The sequence below is a fragment of the Stylophora pistillata genome, chromosome 1 (assembly GCF_964205215.1).
Source record: "Stylophora pistillata chromosome 1, jaStyPist1.2, whole genome shotgun sequence".
Classification (NCBI taxonomy): domain Eukaryota; kingdom Metazoa; phylum Cnidaria; class Anthozoa; order Scleractinia; family Pocilloporidae; genus Stylophora; species Stylophora pistillata.
The window spans coordinates 57,325,147-57,345,338 of NC_142519.1; the positions used below are offsets into that span (position 1 = coordinate 57,325,147).

Sequence of the window (20,192 nt, forward strand, 5' to 3'; positions counted from 1 at the left end):
CAAAGCGAAGGGGTTGTTACAAGTCGATAAACCAACCAGCGTTTCGGACTTCTCAAATTTCCGCGTGAAGCCACGAAATTACGAGACTTTTAACCGAGTACCTTTGCTCCTTGAGGAGTGCTCTGACCCAGAGCCAGAAGAATTCTGGGTAATCGAACACACATGAAAAGAAGCTTGTCAGCGGATATTCAAACCAGAAGAAATTCAAAATGGCGGACATGTGGCTGATATTTTTGTTTTGCTATTTGGCTTTCATCCTTCTGTTCATGGCCATCCCAGCGTCTTTGGGATTTTCGTTTGGAATTAGAAATTTGTATTTAGCCACTCTGCTCAAAATTTTTGAGGTACGCCGTTTGGGTGCTGTTGTAAATTGCTTGCTAATGTTAACGTTGTTGGTATCTCAGATCGCCAATAAATGAGAGTTGTAAAAGACCTGTTAAATTTTGTCTAAAAAATACTTACAAGCGTCCCGTCTTCTTGAAATTGAAGGACTTCGAAATAGAAGCCTTGTTTATCTGTACGTTTCTATCGTTGAAGCGAACATCTATCGCGATATTTTAATATTTACATACTTTTGTTATTCTTTTATTTTAGCTTCTGGAAAATGGCTGCTCATTTTTAACGTGAGGGAAAAAACACAGCTGTGTTAATGAATGTTTCTTTTTTTCGTTTTATAGATTGGAAGGAGAACCATTCAGTCAAAACATGGAGTAAAATCAAATGGTAAAGTAAAGACAGTAAAAGTAGCTGTCAAATCAGCAAGATTTCTGTTATAATTTGAATATATCAACAAAGTTGAAATGGTAAATTGGCCACTGTTACGATTATAAAAGCTGACGCTTCGAGCGTTAGCCCTTCGTCGGAGCCAAAAACACAGCTTTGTTAATGAATGTTTCGCTCCGACGAAGGGCTAACGCTCGAAACGTCAGCTTTTATAATCGTAACGGTGGCCAATTTACCATTTCAACTTTGTTGATATATTCAAATTATTTCGTTACCCCCACTGACGCAGCCCTAAACAGTTTCTTTAGAAACTATCAGCCTTTATAAGATTTGTTATATTTCATTGAGGTCGGGACCAGGAGAACCTTTTGTTACAACGTTCCATGCAGTGAGATTTAAGATTAACCTGAAAACACTCAAGTCAATAGATAATTTGCTCTCCAAACCTTGATTAATAACATGACTCAAGATGAAGGTGTAGTCTGATCGTCCGGGTGAGTGTAGTCCTGAGAAGGACTGTTGTCGGTGGTAGTGACTGACGTTTCGACAACCTGTGCGGAAGTCATCATCAGAGTCAAGTGATGATGACTTCCACACAGGTTGTCGAAACGTCAGTCACTACCACCGACAACAGTCCTTCTCAGGACTACACTCACCTGAACGATCAGACTACACCTTCATATGTTACCCCCGGGTTCAAGCCATTTACTGCATGACTCAAGATGCATGGTGAGGAAATCATGTAGCAGTTGCAATGTTTTTATGGTCAATTTTGAATGCTATTTGCATTCATTGTTATCCATCCTTAAGTCGATATGGAGTTACTCTTACAGTTCTCAGGGTTCAAAGCGAATTGGTGCACAGGGCATCCACTGGTGCACAGGGCATCCACTAGTTTCTCCACTCCTAACAGTCCCATGAAAGCCATGATAGTACTTCAAGTTTCATTGAATCTGTACAGTATGTAATGTTCAGTGCTCTTTAAGGATGCCAATGCATTAACTGACTTTCTGGTTATGCAAGAAAATGTTTAGTAAATGTTTACTGCTATGCATCTTTATTGTTATTTCAGTCATTGAAAAAACACCAGCAAAACCCACGAAAGCTAACTTGCCCAGAAACCGTTCATTTGGAACCTTTCAAAGAGAGTTCCACATGGGTGATGCCATAGAGTTCTGTGTTAATGGAGTTGAGGTGGGTAGAAAAGTTTACTTGTTATGTGCTCTTTATTAGTTATTTGTACATCATATTTATTGTGTGTAAGAGGGGTGTTTTACAGATATTCTAAACTACTGCAGAACCAAATTTTGATTATCCACCTCTTTGTAGTCTGAATGTCGGCCATCCCCTCCCCCGGGGGGGGGGAGGGGAGGGGATGACTGACATTCAGGCTAACCACCTTGTCTTGAAACTTAGCAACTTTAACTTTGAAAATACTAGGGATTGATTGAGAAAGCCCTTTGTCTTAATCATTGGCTTCATCTAATCAGGATAGTTTTTTCCTCTCTGCTCCCTTTCATTCTTATTGAACTTTATAATATAGGAGCCATTCCTTTACTGAAAGGAACTATTTCACAGAACCATTCTGGCTCATGTATCTATTCTGATTTCACTGGTTTCTTGTATTGTGTGTTTTAAATTTTCTGTGTGAGACATTCCTGTTAGTCTTTACCTACTAGGTGGTTAAAATCAAATCCTAATGTCAAATTTCTTTTGTGTGACATGTAGGCGATTATAGATGATGAAGTAACGAAGCGCTTTTCTGCAGAAGGTTTGTATCAGAATTGATCTGGAAAGGCCGAGGCACTCAGGAATGGAAGACTTACATCCCAGCTAAATTTATGTAACAGAAAAAAGACTGATGCTATGGATTCAGCTGGTTTGTAAGAAAGTTTTAAAGGACACAGCTATTTTGTTTAGGGAGAGGATCTGAGTGGAGGTTTTCTTTCAAGACCTTGAAACCCTAACCTTGTTTTAGACAAAGTTGTTTTATTTTGCTTCCTTGTTGAAGATTGAAAAAATATATTGTATTTGCAAAAGGTGACTCACAGACTTCCAGGAGAGAAGTCTAACATATGGATGAAGAATATTTCAAAATTAGTTAAATGTTAAAAAAAAAATGTTTGAGGCTGTACTTTGTTGAATTTCTAACCCTCATTCCTCTTTATCACAGAACTGGAATCTTGGAATCTCCTCACCAGGACAAATGAGAATTATCACTATATTAGGTAAGATGTTCTTCTTAGGTAAGATTATTCAACAACTATTCACCGAAGTGGAGGTGGTTAGAGGTAAATATCCACCGCTGACCACCGACACTGAGGTGAATAGTTGTTTTGGTATATACTAAAACAGTGAGATAGTATACCCCACCGTCGTTAATTTCAGTGATTTCTTCGCTTGTCACGGATGCAAACCAGGACGCCATTTTCCCCTGAGTTGCTCGGAGGTAGATAGCAAAGGATATTCGGAGTTTGATTAGCCAATCAGAGCACGCCTTCAACGCTATCCACTGTTTTAGTATATACTAAATTATATTATTATATTAAGACTATATTAGGTAAGATGTTTTCATAAGGTCCCTCACTCGTGCCTTTCCTACTGTAAATCTTACCTTTTTAAGTCAAGATTTCAGATAAGAATACTAGATTTTATTCACTGAATAGGAGGTCCATATGGGAAAAACTGTGCCTAAGATCTTGCACGAGGACCAAGCAAACAGTACTTTCCCATGTGGATTGACCTAGATCAGTTGATACCTTTAGTTATTCATTTTATCTTTTTCCAATTTGATATTTTGTGAGTGGAAGAAATTTCAGACTGTGTGTCCATAGTGTTAAAAATTGGACCAGTTACAAGCATGTGAATAACCAATAAGATTCAAGGTTCAAACATTCTGGCCTACTAAGATGTTTCAAAAAAAAATAAATGTGTATATATGAACTCATGAAACTCTGTAGAATTGTGTAGATTTGAGTTTGTTGTTGGTCCTTGTCCTTGCCCTGAGGGCTTTTTCCTGGCTCGTCCTGTTTTCCCCCCTACTCCTGTTTCCCTTCCTCCACGAAAAGAAGCATTATAAATTCCAATTTGACCTGGAAACAGTAGACAAGAAGAGCCACCTCCCGGAACATCCACTGCTAAATTCTTATTTTCCCATTCTATTACCATAAATTCTCTCCAGCTCAGTTGGAAGAGGATTTGGTGGCCAAATTAGGTAGACCTGAGGTTTTAATTCTCCTAGGTTATTGGTTTTCTTTCCCCTTGCTGGTTACAAAGGGTCAAGTTCTTCCTCTTTGTTGTAATTAAAATAATAGCTTAGAACAAGGTAAGAACCAATCAGGGAAAAAAATGTATGACTCAGATAGATTTCACATTTTCTGAACACATTTGTGTGAGGTGTATGGCAATCATTAGGGTGAATTTGGACTTTTTATCATGATTACTTTGTTTGTTTTCAGTGTCAAGTTAACCATCATGTGGGTGCTGGGCTGCTTTGTGAGATATGTTATCTTATTTCCCATGCGGTGAGTTAGAACATGGAATTGATGGTTTCTCCTTCATTGCTTTTTTTGATGACAAAAAGTTGCACCAAAGCAACAAGACATGCAGTTTAAATTCTATCACTTTGCAGCATGTTTTGCACACGAAGAAGTCGCGTACAATCTGGCTGAGCAACCATAAGCCTGAACTTGTTTTCAGAAGGTCTTACATTTGATAGTTGTCTGGAACATGTAAATGCTCTTTTATTTAGATGTCTCATTTGTGGTTAACTGAGAAAAATCTTATCTTGAAGGTAACAAAATTAGATGACATCCAACAGCACTTAAAGTAAATAATCACCCTAACTTTCTTAGTCATTTTGGGGCAATATGGCATTTTCACATCCAATCAATTTCAACCCCTTTATGGTGCATGAACTGAAGGTTGTGGCTATGAATTCATATCAACAGCATGATATGAGATAAGAAAATCTCTGTTGTGTTTGTAGATTCACGCTATTTCTTCTTGGCATGGCTTTGTTGATTTCATCAAGAATCTTCATCGTTCAGCTTCCAAAATCCAGGTAAATTGCTAAATAAAAATGTCTTTAAACCCTGCAACTCCTAGAGGTGATTAACATGTAACTTCTCCCTATAATATCCATACATAAGTATAATTTCAGAGCTGAGCAAAGAGTTTCCAGCAATCTGATTGGTCAAGCGGTTCCTTATGTGACGCTATATAAACCGCTCCACACAGTTTATATAAAATGTTAAAATAAAATGTTATTAAATGTTACTAAAATGTCATGATTTTAGAAATTTCTCTGTTGTTCAGCTCTGAAATTATACTAAAACAGTTATTCGCCTCAGGTTCGTTGAATATTGTCGAATATTCACCTCACCTTCGGCGAATAATTGTTAATTATCCAGCAAACAGGTATAGGGAATACCGTAAATCCTCCCTCTAATAATAATACCATAAGCCCCCCCCTCTAATAAGCCCCCCTCTAATAAGCCCCCTCTAATAGGCCCCCCTCTAATAGGCTCCCCTCTAATAGGCCCCCCTCTATAAGCCCTCCCTCTAATAAGCCCCCCCTCTAATAAGTCCCCCTCTAATAAGCCCCCCTCTAATAAGCCCCCTCTAATAAGCTCCCCTCTAATAGGCCCCCCTCCAATAAGCCCCCTCTAATAAGCCCCCTTCTAATAAGCCCCCTCTAATAAGCCCCCCTCTAATAAGCCCCCCTCTATAAGCCCTCCCTCTAATAAGCCCCCCTTCTAATAAGCCCCCTCTAATAAGCCCTCCCTCTATAAGCCCTCCCTCTGTAAGCCCTCCCTCTATAAGCCCTCCCTCTATAAGCCTTCCCTCTATAAGCCCTCCCTCTACAAGCCCTCCCTCTATAAGCCCCCCTCTATAAGCCCTCCCTCTATAAGCCCCCCCCTTTAGAAGAAGAAATTTATTAAGCTCCCCCCTCCATCAAGCCCTCCAGCTCTCCCCCTCAGAAAAAAAAAAATTCAAAATAACACTCCATGTCAGTAAGTAAGATAAATTTATTCAAGTACTGTAATTTTAGTTTGTCTTTATAATTGATTATGGTGATTGATTGATTGATGTTATCATGTTGGCATCAAAAGAATATGGTATACAGAAATTACAGAGCAATGCTTAACATATAACATGGCCAAACAAGGTCCACTTAGAGAGTTAGATCATAAAATTGAGTTCTTTATTGAGTTCTAAATTAATAAGCCCCCTCTCTATGAATCTCCCCATCTAATAAGCCAGCCCCCCCCCCCCCCCCCAAGTACCTGAAATAGATAAACCTCCCAGAGGGCTTAGAGGATTTATGGTAATCAAACTTAGCAGGTAGAAGTTATGATCTTAATTGAATGCCAAATTTTTGTTAAAAAATTTACAAGGAAATATCTAGCAGCTAGAGGGGGGTATTAACCTTCACATCTTGGAAGTTAAAAGGTTAATAATTAAGTGTTTACTTCTGACTGGAAGTAAAAAACAATACAATGTCATGTACCTGCAACATCACCAAGGTGCAGCTCAGAATTATTAATTGTCAATTCAAACCCCTCCCCAGCCCCTTTCTTTTGATGGGCAACCATGCTCCACCCACAGGTCATGGTGTAAGTCTGGCTTCCCATTAGTGTTGATAGTATTGGCAACCATGGGATGTCAGACATCCCAACATATAATGTGTATACAAAATTCCAGTTTGAAAATGGCCCTCATCTGTTTCAATTTTATCCTCAAACTAATTAGTTACTTCTTTTCCATTCAAGCTAGCCAAGAAGTTTTAGCTTTAAAGGTTTTTTTCCATGATTTTTAAACAATCTGTTGAAGCTATGGAGGTTTCCCTCAACTTGTATCTTGCAATAACAGATCAAGGTCTTTCTTGGCACTGTCTTTCATTTATTAGTGTAAATTTTTAGTTTCAGAAACTGGCTGGATACCAAATGCATGCTGGTTTCATTTAGAATTTTTGCAAGGGCTGTGTCAGCCGTGATCACATTTCACAACAAGTAAGTTGTTTGAATCTTTCTGTGTTCTAGATTACAGTGGCATGTCCAGTTAACTTTAGCAGAAGGAAAATAAATCTGAAGGGTTTGTTCTAATATTTTGGCTTTCCACTTTCAGAGAGAACATGGCCAATGGAGGTGGTATTTGTGTGGCAAACCACACCACCCCCCTGGATGTGCTTATATTAATGTGTGACAGATGCTACTCTCTGGTAAAATAGGCAGTTATATACTTAACTGAGAAATTGTTAATGTCCAATGAAATATAAATTGAGGCTGGTTAGCACTCAAAAGCTCTAAAAAGGATGAATGATCAAGGTTCTAATGCCAGTACAGTAGCAAAGCGAAATGCAGATTACAATCTCAATATGAAGTGATTAACATTTAGCCTCTCTCTTTCATAGCCTTATGTTATTCTGGAAACGGGTAATGAAAATGTGACCGGGCACAGGATTTCGTACACTAACGCTTTACCGTTTAACGAATCAATCCATTTACTATCCGTTTACCATCCGTTTAAAACGGATCATTAAAACGTTTAAACGCTTTCTTCATCCGTTTAAACGCTTTGCTCATCCGTTTAACGTTTTCGACAAAACGTTTAAACGGTTAACCTATCCGTTTAAAATAAAATACATCCGTTTAACGGTTACTTGCATCCGTTTAACGTTTTTGAAAAGCAAAGGTATAAAACGGTCCCAAGAGGCGTCCGTTGAATACTAATCAATCACGCTTCGATCGAGCGGCTATGTTGGTCTTCGCTTCAACTTACCGTTTGCAACTCTCTGATATTAGAAGGTCTTCGATTAGAATTCTCAATCGAGATATTGAAACACGAGAGCTCGCATCATTATAACACTATAATGATTCTGCTACTTCATTGTCGTTCCATTCCTTTCTCAGGGTCCAGAGGAGTCTCGCGTGAATAAATGACTTACTTACTTAACGTCTCGCATTGAAAAATGTATATTCCTGTCGCCTAGCTTGTTATTAGCCCAATGGGATCTTTATACGAATCTACTGTAAACGATTTTCTTCTGTTCTAATCTGACCCAGATCGATTTGAAAATCAATAACTGAAAGCCATAATTATCCTCGCTGGCGCTCGCGAGCCCTCGGTCTCATAGTTTCGGTATATACGATGTGTAACAAAACTGTTACGCGATCAAAGTAATCCATTTTGTTTTTTTGTTTTTGTTTTTTTTTTTTTTGGGGGGGGGGGGGGGTTCGACGGGTTTAATAATCAGTCGACAACAACATCTCTGCAGCCTGTGTTCTTTTTTGAAGAGAATCAATTTAGTCATTACCAAGCTACCCGAATCCAGACACGTACCAGTTGCTATGGGTTGAGCAATGCAAGCACACTGCTCGTGTGTGATGATTAGTTTTTCTTTCCGCACCTGTGTGAATACCGTATTGTAAAACATGAATGAAAGGGAATTAAAAACGAGTCAGAATAATATAAGTAAGATAGTACTTTTGTTAAGCCAAATTCTATGCCTGATTTTAATTGTGGGCCTGATTGATTGCTTTTCTATTACTATGACAACAGCATGGCGTTATAAGCCCCCCGTTCTTCAAACCGAAATCATTCACGTGCTTGTGACGCTATAGGGAATTCCGCTATGGATAACAGCGAGCTAAGAGAAAATCAAACTGAAAATGAACGGCCGATTGAGAGAGCTAAGAAACTGTTACGAGAAAGTTGTGGTTGTACTCTTGGTCCAAAGGGCGGTCCATGTTCCGGACAGTTTTCAGAAGTGGTTTTGTTTAAGTTAAATAACTGCCTCGAACTTTCAAGTGACGAACTAGATTTAGTCATTCTTGCTAACATACAAGCTTTAACCAACACCGAAACCATTGGCAGCAAAAGGAAACCTCGAAGCAGCTTTTACTACCAGTCGCAACCCATTTGCAAGGATATGTTTCTGCATTGCTACGGCTTGAGTTATTCCCGTTTACGACGGCTGAAAGAACACTACCAGAATCATGGTCTTTCTTTGAGAACCCACGGCAACAGAAATAGACTGCCTGCAAACACGCTATCTCAGAGAACGATTGAAGAGGTGCATGCATTTTTATTGAACTATGTTGAGGAAAATGCAATCTGCCTACCAGGAAGGATACCCGGCTTCAAAAGCGATGATATCAAAGTGTTATCATCGTCAGAATCAAAGATCGGCGTTTGGCGAGTTTACAATGCGATGTGCCAAACCTCGGACATGACAGCAATAAGCCGCCGAAAGTTTTTGCAACTGTGGGAGGAGTTTTATCCTAATGTGGTCATCTCCAACCCAGTGACAGACCTCTGTTTAACGTGTCAAGAGAATACTAGCCAGCTTCAAAGAGCCAGCAACTTGTCAGAAAGGGAAAAGTCGGAACGCTTGAGAATACATCAAGAGCACCTAAACCGTGCACAGACTGAACGAGAGTTCTATAAACACTCCTGCGCTGAGTCGGAGAAGGCAGTCGAAATGATTGGAACTGAAGCACTGCAAAACAGCAAAAGCCGCGGTGCGTGTTTTTTGACTGCAAAAATTCACTATTCATTTGATTACGCGCAACAAGTTCACATACCTAGCAACCCTATGCAACCTGGGCCGATTTACTTTAAGACCCCGCGAAAGTGTGGAATATTCGGAGTTGTGTGTGAGGGACTACCAAGACAAGTGAACTTTCTTATTGACGAGGCCGCCTCTGCAGGAAAGGGAGCAAACGCGACTGTCAGTTATGTGCATTTTTATTTTGAACATCATGGACTCCAGGAAACCGATGTCCATCTTAATGCGGATAATTGCGCAGGACAGAACAAAAACAACACCTTCCTCTGGTACTTAGCGTGGAGGACTTTGATGAAACTTCATCATTCAATTACTTACTCATTTCTGATAGCAGGACATACAAAATTTGCTCCGGATCGCTGTTTTGGCCTGATCAAGAAAGCATACAAAGTCACGTATGTGTCTTCTCTTTACGAATTTGCGAGACTTGTAGACACTTCCAGTACTTCTGGATTGAACAAATCTCGACTCGTTGGGACACATGACGGGAGAATTCTTGTCCCTGTCTACGACTGGGCTTCGTTTCTTGGACAATACTTCAGAAAGTTGCCGAATATAAAGAGCTACCACCACTTTCATTTTTCAAAGGAAACCCCTGGAAAGGTCTACTACAAGGAGTTTGTAACAAGCCCTGAACAGTCTTTCATGTTACTAAAGAACAATGTGACTCTACCACCTCCAACGACCCTTCCTCATGTGGTCAATCCTGAGGGGCTTACTGAGGAACGAAAGAACTACCTTTATCGAGAGATAAGACAATTTTGTAAACCGGGGACGGAGGATATTGTAGCACCAGCCCCGTGAAGATATTATGTGCGCATGCGAAGCTTCATTGACCTTGTGTATGACTCCTTTTACGACACGAATTGAAATCTGTATGTAACTTTAGCATAAACTTGTAAAAAATTTAAATAATCCCTGTAGATTCGAACATGAAATACAAGTGCCGTTTTTTATCGTCAGCACTTACTCTCTCGAGGTCGCGTTATTTTGTGTTGAAGCAAATTGAAAAAAAGCGTTAATTTTCCTCGCTCGGCAAAGCGTGCGGTATGAAAGTTCTAACTAAAAAGAAATTACCGTCTTGCAAAAATATCTCACCCTTTCACTTGTCAATAGAATTTGAAAACAATTGCGCGTGGAACATAGAAAATGGTTTCACCCAGAAGTAGGCCTCCACTGTAACTCGAAAAACGTTGACCCAAGCATGCGTATGCCCAGAACGAACGTTGAGTAATGCCTTGAAAAACGTGACTTTTCCTGACACCATAAAAATGTTGAAACGAACACGTTGTTTCTTTTACTAAGAATCAGGCGGGGACTGGAGGGTAATTCAAGCACGAAATACAAAAGAGCCGTTTACAAATCTTTATCAAAAAAGTATGACTGATTTTGGTTTTATCTGCAGCACTTACTCTCTCGAGAAGGTCGCGTTTGTTTTGTGTTGAAGCAAATTGAACGCTGTTGAAAGCGTTAATTTTTCTGACTTGGCTAGGTGTGCGGTATGAAAGTTCTAACTAAAAAGAAACTACCGTCTTCCAGAAATATCTCACCCTTTCACCTGTCAATAGAATTTGAAAACAATAGTGCGCGTGGAACATAGAAAATGGGTTCGCCCAGAAGTAGGCCTATTTCCGATAGACGTCACAAAAGACACAATTGACCACTTCACACATGAAAACTATGGCTTTCAAAATATCGAAGCCGCCCTTGAATAGAAGCCGCATTATTTTCCTTTTGAAAAAAAAAATAGAAGCCGCATTATTTTCCTTTTGAAAAAAAAATAGAAGCCGCGGCTTCTATTCAAGAAAAGACGGTATTTATTTCTTACGACTCTCGACCTTTCTTATCAGAAATGATTGTAGTCGGATTAGAGATTCTTATTCTGTTTACCCAGTTCTTTCAATTATGAATAAAGGCTGAAAGTTTCTAAAGAAACTCTCCATTCGCTCTGATGAAGGTTGAAAAGTTAAAGGTTTAAAAGTTTCTAAAAAAACTCTCCACTCGCTCTGACAAAGGGCCAACGCTCGAAACGTCGGCTTTTTTACTCGTTACGGTGGCCAATTTAGAACTTCAACTTAGTTGATATAACCAAATTATCTTTCAATTATGGTCTGGGTCTAGGTCTGGGCGAAACGCTTTGTGTGCGAAACTCGTTATGGGCAAAACCCGCGGCTTCCGAAGCAACTTCTAAAATCACGTTTATCGAATTGCTTAATTTACTGGCGAACAATTTCTAATTCCGTCGGGCTGAGAAACCAAGTATCATTCGCTCCGACGAAGGGCTAACGCTCGAAACGTCAGCTTTTGTAATCATTACGGTGGCCAATTTACCATTTCAACTTTGTTGATATATCCAAATTATTTCGTTACTCCCACCGACGCAGCCCCAAACAGTTTCTTTCGAAACTATCAGCCTTTATTCAAGTATCATTGGTTATGACCAGAATCTTGGTCATGACTTTTTTTCATTTGTTGGCTCTAACAAGAGCCGTTTTATGGAATCTATTCGGACCTGATTTCACAACTTGCTCTAGTCCAGTTCATGTTCCAGCGCGTCCAGATTCGTCAGTGTTGAATCGATGGTCTTTTTGACATCATGGTACTCCTTGAAGTACTGCTGCAAAACTATTTGGGCATCGTAGTGAATAGTTGAATCTGCTAGAACATCTAGTACAATACACAGCATCTGCTGTCTATTTTCTACCGATAACTCGACTAATTCTAGACGCATTGTACGTATGGAGTTAATGGTAAAAACAGCGTCAAAGTTGTCCATAGTTGATCTAAAACACCTCTGAAGGAACGTGCCACAAATAATATTATCTTAGTGCGGACTTCTTAGGAAAAAACTGCAGTGTACTTGGTCGTTTTGTGATTTGTCGATTAGTCGTTGGATTAAAATAAATATTACCATATACTTGTTTTTTTCTTTTTCTTTTTTACTCCAATAAAAAAGCGAGATTTTCGATCCTCCTCATTAAGCATTCTTGGTATATAAAGGCATTTTACTCTTCACTGTTTCTCAATCACTTCTAACGACATTGTTTGACCCGAAATGGCTTTAACTGTAAGACAATTGTGCAAAGAAAGCAGCAGACGACCCCGCAAGGCTCTGTTTTTTTTTCGAGACGAGAAGAAGACGGGAATCGCGCCTACACGCCTCATCATTGGAAATAGTATAGATTTAAAAGGAATGGCGGTGACCGTTACCTGGCAAGGAAGAAAGCCGGTACCCGCTGAACTCTTAGCCTTAAGTGGTAAGTAATGCCTTTCACATCTCGATTACATGGCAGAATTCACAGGAATACATTTGTGTAAGTCAGTTTTATTGCGAATACTCGCTTAAGCGACAAGTCTGAGTTGTAACTAATTGTCGTACTTACGATTTGTTCTTGTAGACGACGAAGAAGTCTTGAATCAGAAAGACTTGGAGTGGTGCGAAATAAACTTGCCGCCGTTACCAAGTCTGGACTGCAACCAACAGCCGGATTCAGACTCTAAGGAAATTGCCCAACAACCGTCCCAAAAGTATGAGGTACAGCGGCCCAACAAGTCAACCAAGGTAATTCTGATTACTACATGGTGCTCTTTAGTAACGCGTTTCATAAAAATGTCGATAACGCCGGCCACTTCAAAATTCAAAGTGGTATTTTTACCTTCTTGTGAAGCGTAAATAATTGAAATTAATTATGTAATGCACGAGCTACCTTTATGATTCTATTATAGTTTTATGTCAGTGGGCATTTACCATCTACAGCGATCGTTTTATATAGATTATAACTATTTTTGAACGTGACTTTTGTTAATAACCCGAACATCAGGAAGTCTAAGATCACGTTTTCTTGCGCGAGACAAAGTGAACGAGCGTGTTTCAACATTGTATTATCACATTTAAGTTTTCAGATGTTATACTACCATAACAGACTTTCGTTTTGATAAATGTCATCACATCACAGTCCGTTTGGGTAGAATTGAGCAAAGATTGGATTCTTTAGAGCAAAACGTTATGGTAAGTTTTAATGTCTTTTTCGTTTACGGCTTTAAAGACGGAGTTCTCGGTAATGGAACTACTGGTTTGACAAACTTTGTTGCAGAAGACTAAACTGTTTGAGTGCCTCTAAACTCTAATTAAACCGGTTTAAGAATTATAAAACACAGGGTATAATGAAATACGGCCATCAAAAGCTAGCGGTTTCAATTTATTTTCTACTTACTCGACTTAATCAAACCAAAATGGCCTTTATTTATTTTTTTAATTCCCTTGCTACAAAATGACATATGATTTTTAACTTTTTAATAGATACAACAACCAGAAACTGAGCAGCCATTATCAGCCAGCAGTATCCTTCAGCAGGATGATCTTCAAACTATAGATTCTGTTGCCTTGGCCAGTCTAAACGAAGATATGGACATCTTCGCGCTATCTCCAGAAACACCAACGGTTCCGACTCCGCCTACAGCTTCAACTTCTTCAACCCCTGCAACCCAAAGCTTCCACGAATTAACAGAAGCTCAAGTTGGCGATGAGCTCATTGGTAGCTGCGTGACCCCAAGAAAGCTACCAGTCGTGAAGAACATTCTGCAGAGCGGATCGGAACGGCACAAATGCGCGCTTAAGCTTCTGCCATACTTCTTTACTAAAGATGAGATGAGCCCCAGCAACACAGACGGAACACACCAGAAACTTCCCCTAGACACTACGAAACTAAACTCATTAAAAGTGTTAGTTTTTTCTAGATTTCCATTCGAGTCCTCTGCGGAGAGAGACAAGGCGTGGAAATTCATCAAAGGCAAAATAAATGCTAAGTGTCGTTTAAGTAAGCATATTATAAAGCAAGCAGGCGACAGGTAGACTTAAAGAGAGTTTTTAACTAAGGCTTTTCGCGATTGTTTCAATATTTGTTTCTACTATTATGATTGTTGAGGATTCATTGAGATTACTGTAGGCTTCTCGTTTTCAAGTTATTGATGTAAAATGGTTGTAGAGACCTTCAATTTTATTTAAAGTTTTGGTTTTCTTTGTTGGAAGAGGGATGTGATTAGCTAACGAAAACAGATGTTCGTTAATTAAGACAAGGAGAGCGAGATTTGTTTTCATGATTATGCAAATTTATTTCGATTGACGTGTACGGCAAAATTTACAAAATCCGTGGCTATCGAGTTTCTCATCTTTTATTTCCATCGATTAAAAGGAAACAGAAATTGCTTTATAAAAGCTGTAATTACACATTACTTTACGAAATCGAATGCTAGATGAAACACGAGCGAAAGAAAGTTGAGTTTTGTTACATGCATATGCAAAATTGTTTCGATTAACCGACGGTGAAATCTACAAAATCAGCGGCATTTCTTAACGTTTTTCACTTGATAGTGCGTTTTCATTTCAGTCAATACGTAGAAACAATGTAGGAACATGAAAAAAAAAATGAGTTTGCTTCTCAATTCTATTTTCTTTCTGTCGAGAATGTTCAGTCCACATGGTATGATTGACAGATTGCTTCAAACGCATTGCGAGCTCTCCAGGGCGAGACTCGCTCTCGGCTCGCTTCACTCGCTCTCGGCTCGCTTCACTCGCCAGTGGATAGCTTAATGGCAGGCTAGTAATTTAATTTTACTTAGTTTTCTATCGTTATCAGTCGAATATTATTAGCATGAAACGTCAGTGTTCCGCATGAACAATTCGTATAATTGTTCACAACGGTTTCTGATCGATATGTGCATGGCATCCCGCTGTTCTTTAGCCCTCCTTATCCGTTCAACGTTTTTGTCCATCCGTTTAACGTTTTGAGCAATCTATTAATAGATGCTGTTCAACCGTTTAACGTTTTAAGCCATCCGTTTATTTTTTTTCTCGGCCGTTTAACGGTTCACGGAATCCGTTTTTGGACTTTGCTCTACCGTTTAACGCTTTGGACTATTCGTTTAAACGGACATGCAAACCGTTTAAACGCCCTTACTACCCGTTTACTATCCGTTTACAAACTGTTTATTTTTACCCGTTTAACGGAAAAGCGTTAGTGTACGAAATCCTGTGCCCGGTCACAAATACTCAAACTTATCAGGTAGAAGTTAACTTACAAGGAAATGTGTGCAAGTTAGAGGGGAGAATTATCAATCAGATCTTGTAAACAAAAGGTGTAAGTCAATTTACAAGTCAGAAGGCCTTGGGTTTCATAGCATGAACTGACTAGATGTGAGTTCTCTCCCCCTCCCATTCCCAACGCTTAGATGAGATGCTACTAATTCACAAATGCCCCCCAGCATTTGTTGTAGTTTTCTTGTCAGTTCTGTGGCACCCGTGTATGCTCTTGGGTGGAGAGTGGCTATGTGAAAGGAGTCTCAAGTCCAAAGACAACACCTACTTATTTACCTGCAAGTATCTGTGAATTTGTTTGTAGGTTGGTCAGAGACAACCTGGTTTGTTTGGTTTCTTCGAGAGAACTCTTGCTAAAACTCAAGATCACATTTGGTTTGAAAGAACGGAAATGAAGGACAGATTGATTGTAACAAAAAGGTACTGTTCATGCTGGAAAAGAATTTTTCGTGATAATATAACTTTGTCAAAAAGTCAAGACATCCAATATTTTCAGAAAAAAAAATATTTTGATTTGAACTGACCTAAGTTACTTTTGAACCTCTTTAAGACCACCATTCTGGTAAAAAAAAGTTCGAAAAACACTAAGCCTGTACAACTTAAATTTCGCTTGTCTGTTCCAGCCGGTCAGTTAGTAAAATAAAGCAAAATGCAAAATGGTTAACAGCGTGATAGCGGCAGAGCGAAAACGAGGGAGGTCTGGGTCAGGTCGCGTAGGGAACCCTTCCCAAACCTCCCTCGTTTTTTAACTCCTCCCCCACTGTCGCGCTTAGTTGTTTGAACTAAAGCTTGGAACAGGCTAAAATTTCGCTTAGTACAACATACTTTACGATATTAAGGTTAGCCACAGACTTTTAATCTCTCTCATATGCACACGATCCAAGTGATTCTAGTTGCTGAAACACCTTGCAAAATCGAGTCACAACTTCCATTAGCGCGATGAAATTATGAAGAAAATATCGGCTGGAAAATGTACACTGCAGTTATTCACTAACTACGAATGGTATTTCATCCCTAGATTAAGAGAACATGTTCAAGATGCAACTAAAAACCCAATATTAATATTTCCTGAAGGTGAGTAGGTTCCTCTGTTGATTGACCCCTTTCTACCATTGAATTTTTTGCATTTACCGTCACGGTTTTCTTACAAAGTTCCAAATATGCTTTTTACTTTTTATGTCTCAGGCGTATTGGGAGAAGGGTAAGGTCGTCAGGCATCGATTGCCGTTCGTTTGGTTCTTTCGCTTCATGGAACAAACAACGCTGTATTTGTTGTTGGAAACGAAAATATTTCTTAACTTTATTTCACATTTACAGTCTGTTTCTTTTGTTAACTCACAACAAGATCTCCGTTGACTTAAATCGGAATTTTGGGCGACTTAACTTAAAAAATTTTGGGCGACATAACCCTAGCTTCGGGCGACATAACTCGGTTTGGGCGAGATGAATTTTCGACGACTCGACCGGTCACCATTTTTCGGCTAACCCAATTCTTTGCCCTGCGCCAGTAGTAGTAGCATGTGTACCTAAGAGTGTTTGTCTTCCCAGGAACTTGCATTAACAACACATCTGTGATGATGTTTAAGAAGGGTAGCTTTGAGATTGGTGGAGATATTTTTCCTGTAGCAATTAAGGTGAGGTCTTGGAACTGTTCATTTCTTTTTAGTTCGTTCTGTCGAACCTTCTGTGAGAAGGCAAATTGAGTGAGTTAAAAAAAAAAAACAACAACAAGAACTCAATCTCAGGAAAGAGAAACGAAACCTTGACTAAGTGTGATTTAGGAAAATTACCATTCAAGATGACGGGAAACAGTTTTCCTACGCTCTGACCGGAAAAGCAGTATTTTTTTTTCTTTTTGGGCAAAAGGACGGGTGAATGAAAATTTGTCAACTTCACACCTCACGTTGTAGTCTTCAAGTTATTGAGAGTTAACGAGTTTTCAATTGATATCACTTTTTTCTTTAGTACGATCCTACTTTTGGAAACGCATTTTGGAACTCCAGTGCTGAAGGTTTCGCCCTATACCTCTTCCTTCTGCTGACAAACTGGGCACTAGTCTGTGATGTGTGGTATCTTCCTAAAATGACTCGTCAGGTAGAAAAAATTGTGTCGATGAATTTTACAACGCTTGATATTGCTTTTTCAATGGCGGGCTTAAGTGGAAACGTTGATGGCTCGATTTTAAACTTCTTGATCGCATTTCACAATTAATGATTTTGCTTGACCTACAGGAAGACGAGAGCGCTGCACAATTTGCAAATCGCGTCAAAACAGAGATTGCTCGTCAGGGAGGGCTAGTTGACCTCATTTGGTAAGTGTTTGTTAAGACAGACAATTTTGTTCAAGGATTTACACTCCGTCTCTGTAGAGCGAACGAACATTCCCGGCTGCAAATCAACGGCACATCAACCAGTCAGGTTTTAAATTCCTTTTCATCTTTCCATGTCGGTGCTTCTAAATGCAATCTAACTTACGCGTCGGCCACCAGTGGCGCGCAGCTGATGCCAAACTAAATCTATTTACCCAGCACCTTGACACTAGGGAAGCCGTTTCTTGTATCAGCTGACAGGTGAATTACTTAGCTGTTTATTACGCGAACGTTAAATGGAAAGAAAAGAACTGAACCTCGGAACCAATTGTGAAAAGCTCGCTTTCATAGTTCTGCCGAGAGTTTTGCCAACTCGAACAGCGTTGACTTAACGTTTCGTTTCTTCTCTTTGTTTTTTTCAGGGATGGACAACTGAAACGAACATCTGTGAAACCAGAATTCCGTCAACAGAGGCAAGAGGACTACGCTAGCACATTGAAGATCGACTAGAGATGCCAGAAATTTACTTGAGAAGAGAAAATGTGTCACAGCTATGCAAGATGCAAGGAGTATTCAAAAGTCCTCCATTCTGTAAATCTTTGTGAATTATTTTCCAGAATACTTGCACTACTCTCTCAACTCATAACATGCCAAACTAAAACCAATTGCAACTTGGTCACCTGCGTTTTCCCGCGCTTTCCCGCGCTTTGGACAGTTTGCGTGTGATTGGCTTGTTGTGATCTTTTTCTCTCTTCCGATTGGCTGCTATGATTACTAGGGTTAGGTTTGCAGTTCTTAATCGAAATGCGCTCTACGAATTTATTGGTGGAAAATTTAATTTAATTTATTAATTTTTTTCAATGAAGTCAAAAGGCCATATCGGAAGGGATTTATTTTGGCAGCGTTAGGGATAATCATCCAACTATTTGTTTTATAGTTTGCTAGGTAGATATGGTGCGGATTGGAGAATACGTATTTGATACAGATGATATTTTTTGCTATACTTACTCAACAATATTTTGATATGAAGGATTGGGAATGGATGCAGTTTGATACTTCGTTAGGACTATGACGTGGGTTTATGCAAGGAAACGATCTTAATTTATGCAACCAGACGTTTATACAAATCTTAAGTCGATGATGACCATGCTTTCGCGTCAGAGCTCGACAAACCCTGGTGTGTGACTACATTTGTCAACTTAGGGGAAATGTGCGAGCTCTATTTCGTCTGATTGGCGAAGGGAAAGTAGCTTATAGGAAAACAGAAAGCACCTTGAACACGTCTGTTTTATACGGTCAGGTCTTAAACGTCTGAGTAAGCCATTCTTGATCGTATTTTCTCTTTCTAATTTGCGAAAATTAGGGAGCCTCATTTCGCATTTACTTATTTTCGCAGTTGAAATAGCGTGGTAGCAAACGTGTCCATCATTTCGCGATTTTCTCTGTGATTTATTTCCTCAAACCCTGAGCTGAAACAAATGACTCTAATTATGGTAATGAATTTTGGGTGTTTAATTTCGCGCAAGCGATAGTTCGTGCGTGTGAAGTTTCGCGATTTTTTTCTCAAATAGGGAAAATCACTAAATTAAGTGAAACAGGGTATTTTTAAAGGAGAAAATTATTATGATTTCCATTGTTTTGTTAATCCAAATCTTTTCGAGAAAATATTAAGTTATTGAATATGGAACAGTTTATGGCTTTGATTTTGAGTAGGGAACAGCCATGAGAAAAATTTTGATGTAATATGAATGCCAGTATGCGAGAACTGGCACACGTGAATTTATAAATCCAAAAGAAATCTGATTATTTTTTGTTTACTTGGGCCGTCATGTAATATTTTGGGGAGCAAAGTGTTGTGTGGCGAGCCGTAGAGTAAATGACAACTATATATTTGCCAATTGTGTAACCATTTAGTTACTTTGTTGTGTGGCGGGTGTTACTAACAGAGCCGTGAATGTAAATAAAATCCGGTACTAACTGCACAGACAAATTAAAATCAATTTTGATTATCATGATTAAGTGCTCAGTTGGTAGCAGCGCCCAACTAGTACCTGGGGAGCCCGGGTTCTAGTTCCGTCGAAGCCTTAATTTTTTCAGGGTTCTTTTCTTCGATTGCTTAAATTGCCGCTCACTTACAAATATTTTTTTTTTCACTTGAATTGTAATTCTGTTTCCTTGATGTGCTACTCTGGCATTACCAGCTGGTAATGTTTTACTCTGAATCAAGTCTCGAGATTCTGCAATCAGTTTTCAAAATGTTTCGATGACGTCACTGGTTTGTTTCGCTCCGACGAATTGGCTAACGCTCGAAACGTCAGCTTTTGTAATCGTTACGGTGGCCAATTTACCATTTCAACTTTGTTGATATATCCAAATTATACTGTTTTGTTTTGTCTGTTTGTTTTGTTTTCCGTTCAGTTCAGCGTGGACGAAAACCATTTGTTGAGAGCGCGGTTTTGAAATTTCTTTGGCATGTTGTGGACTAGGCCTTAAGT

The 20,192-nt window shown here is 39.3% G+C and overlaps 2 protein-coding genes across 4 annotated transcripts; both read left to right on the plus strand.

Annotated features, from left to right (window-relative positions):
- The first annotated feature begins 182 nt into the window (after positions 1 to 182).
- Positions 183 to 19,712, plus strand: LOC111333392 (glycerol-3-phosphate acyltransferase 4). The gene is made up of 15 exons (XM_022938945.2): positions 183 to 344; positions 678 to 723; positions 1,796 to 1,917; positions 2,452 to 2,494; positions 2,897 to 2,951; positions 4,182 to 4,247; positions 4,712 to 4,786; positions 6,648 to 6,737; positions 6,853 to 6,946; positions 15,694 to 15,809; positions 16,408 to 16,463; positions 16,938 to 17,023; positions 17,355 to 17,483; positions 17,621 to 17,700; positions 18,120 to 19,712. The coding sequence occupies exons 1-15, from the start codon at positions 210 to 212 to the stop codon at positions 18,205 to 18,207; spliced, it is 1,281 nt and encodes a 426-aa protein (XP_022794680.2). The 5' UTR covers positions 183 to 209; the 3' UTR covers positions 18,208 to 19,712.
- Positions 8,262 to 14,323, plus strand: LOC148743277 (uncharacterized). Of its 3 annotated transcripts, none has more exons than XM_088725315.1 (4): positions 8,262 to 12,609; positions 12,694 to 12,857; positions 13,192 to 13,304; positions 13,596 to 14,323. In XM_088725315.1, exon 1 carries the CDS (start codon positions 8,360 to 8,362, stop codon positions 10,097 to 10,099), a length of 1,740 nt encoding a protein of 579 aa, XP_088581441.1. In that variant the 5' UTR covers positions 8,262 to 8,359; the 3' UTR covers positions 10,100 to 12,609; positions 12,694 to 12,857; positions 13,192 to 13,304; positions 13,596 to 14,323. The 3 variants fall into 3 exon arrangements, with proteins under 3 accessions (XP_088581441.1, XP_088581446.1, XP_088581437.1); XM_088725320.1 differs by having other exon boundaries at positions 8,262 to 12,552; XM_088725311.1 differs by having other exon boundaries at positions 8,262 to 12,857.
- Positions 19,713 to 20,192: the final 480 nt, after the last annotated feature.

What these genes read in the sequence shown, in the direction of transcription:
- LOC148743277 (XM_088725311.1), top strand. Translation starts at nt 8,360, where the DNA reads ATGGATAACAGCGAGCTAAGAGAAAATCAAACTGAAAATGAACGGCCG.
- LOC111333392 (XM_022938945.2), top strand. Translation starts at nt 210, where the DNA reads ATGGCGGACATGTGGCTGATATTTTTGTTTTGCTATTTGGCTTTCATC. An exon ending in GAAGCGCTTTTCTGCAGAAG is followed by an intron (nt 2,495 to 2,896) that starts GTTTGTATCAGA and finishes TCTTTATCACAG; the next exon opens with AACTGGAATCTTGGAATCTC. An exon ending in AGATTGATTGTAACAAAAAG is followed by an intron (nt 15,810 to 16,407) that starts GTACTGTTCATG and finishes TTTCATCCCTAG; the next exon opens with ATTAAGAGAACATGTTCAAG.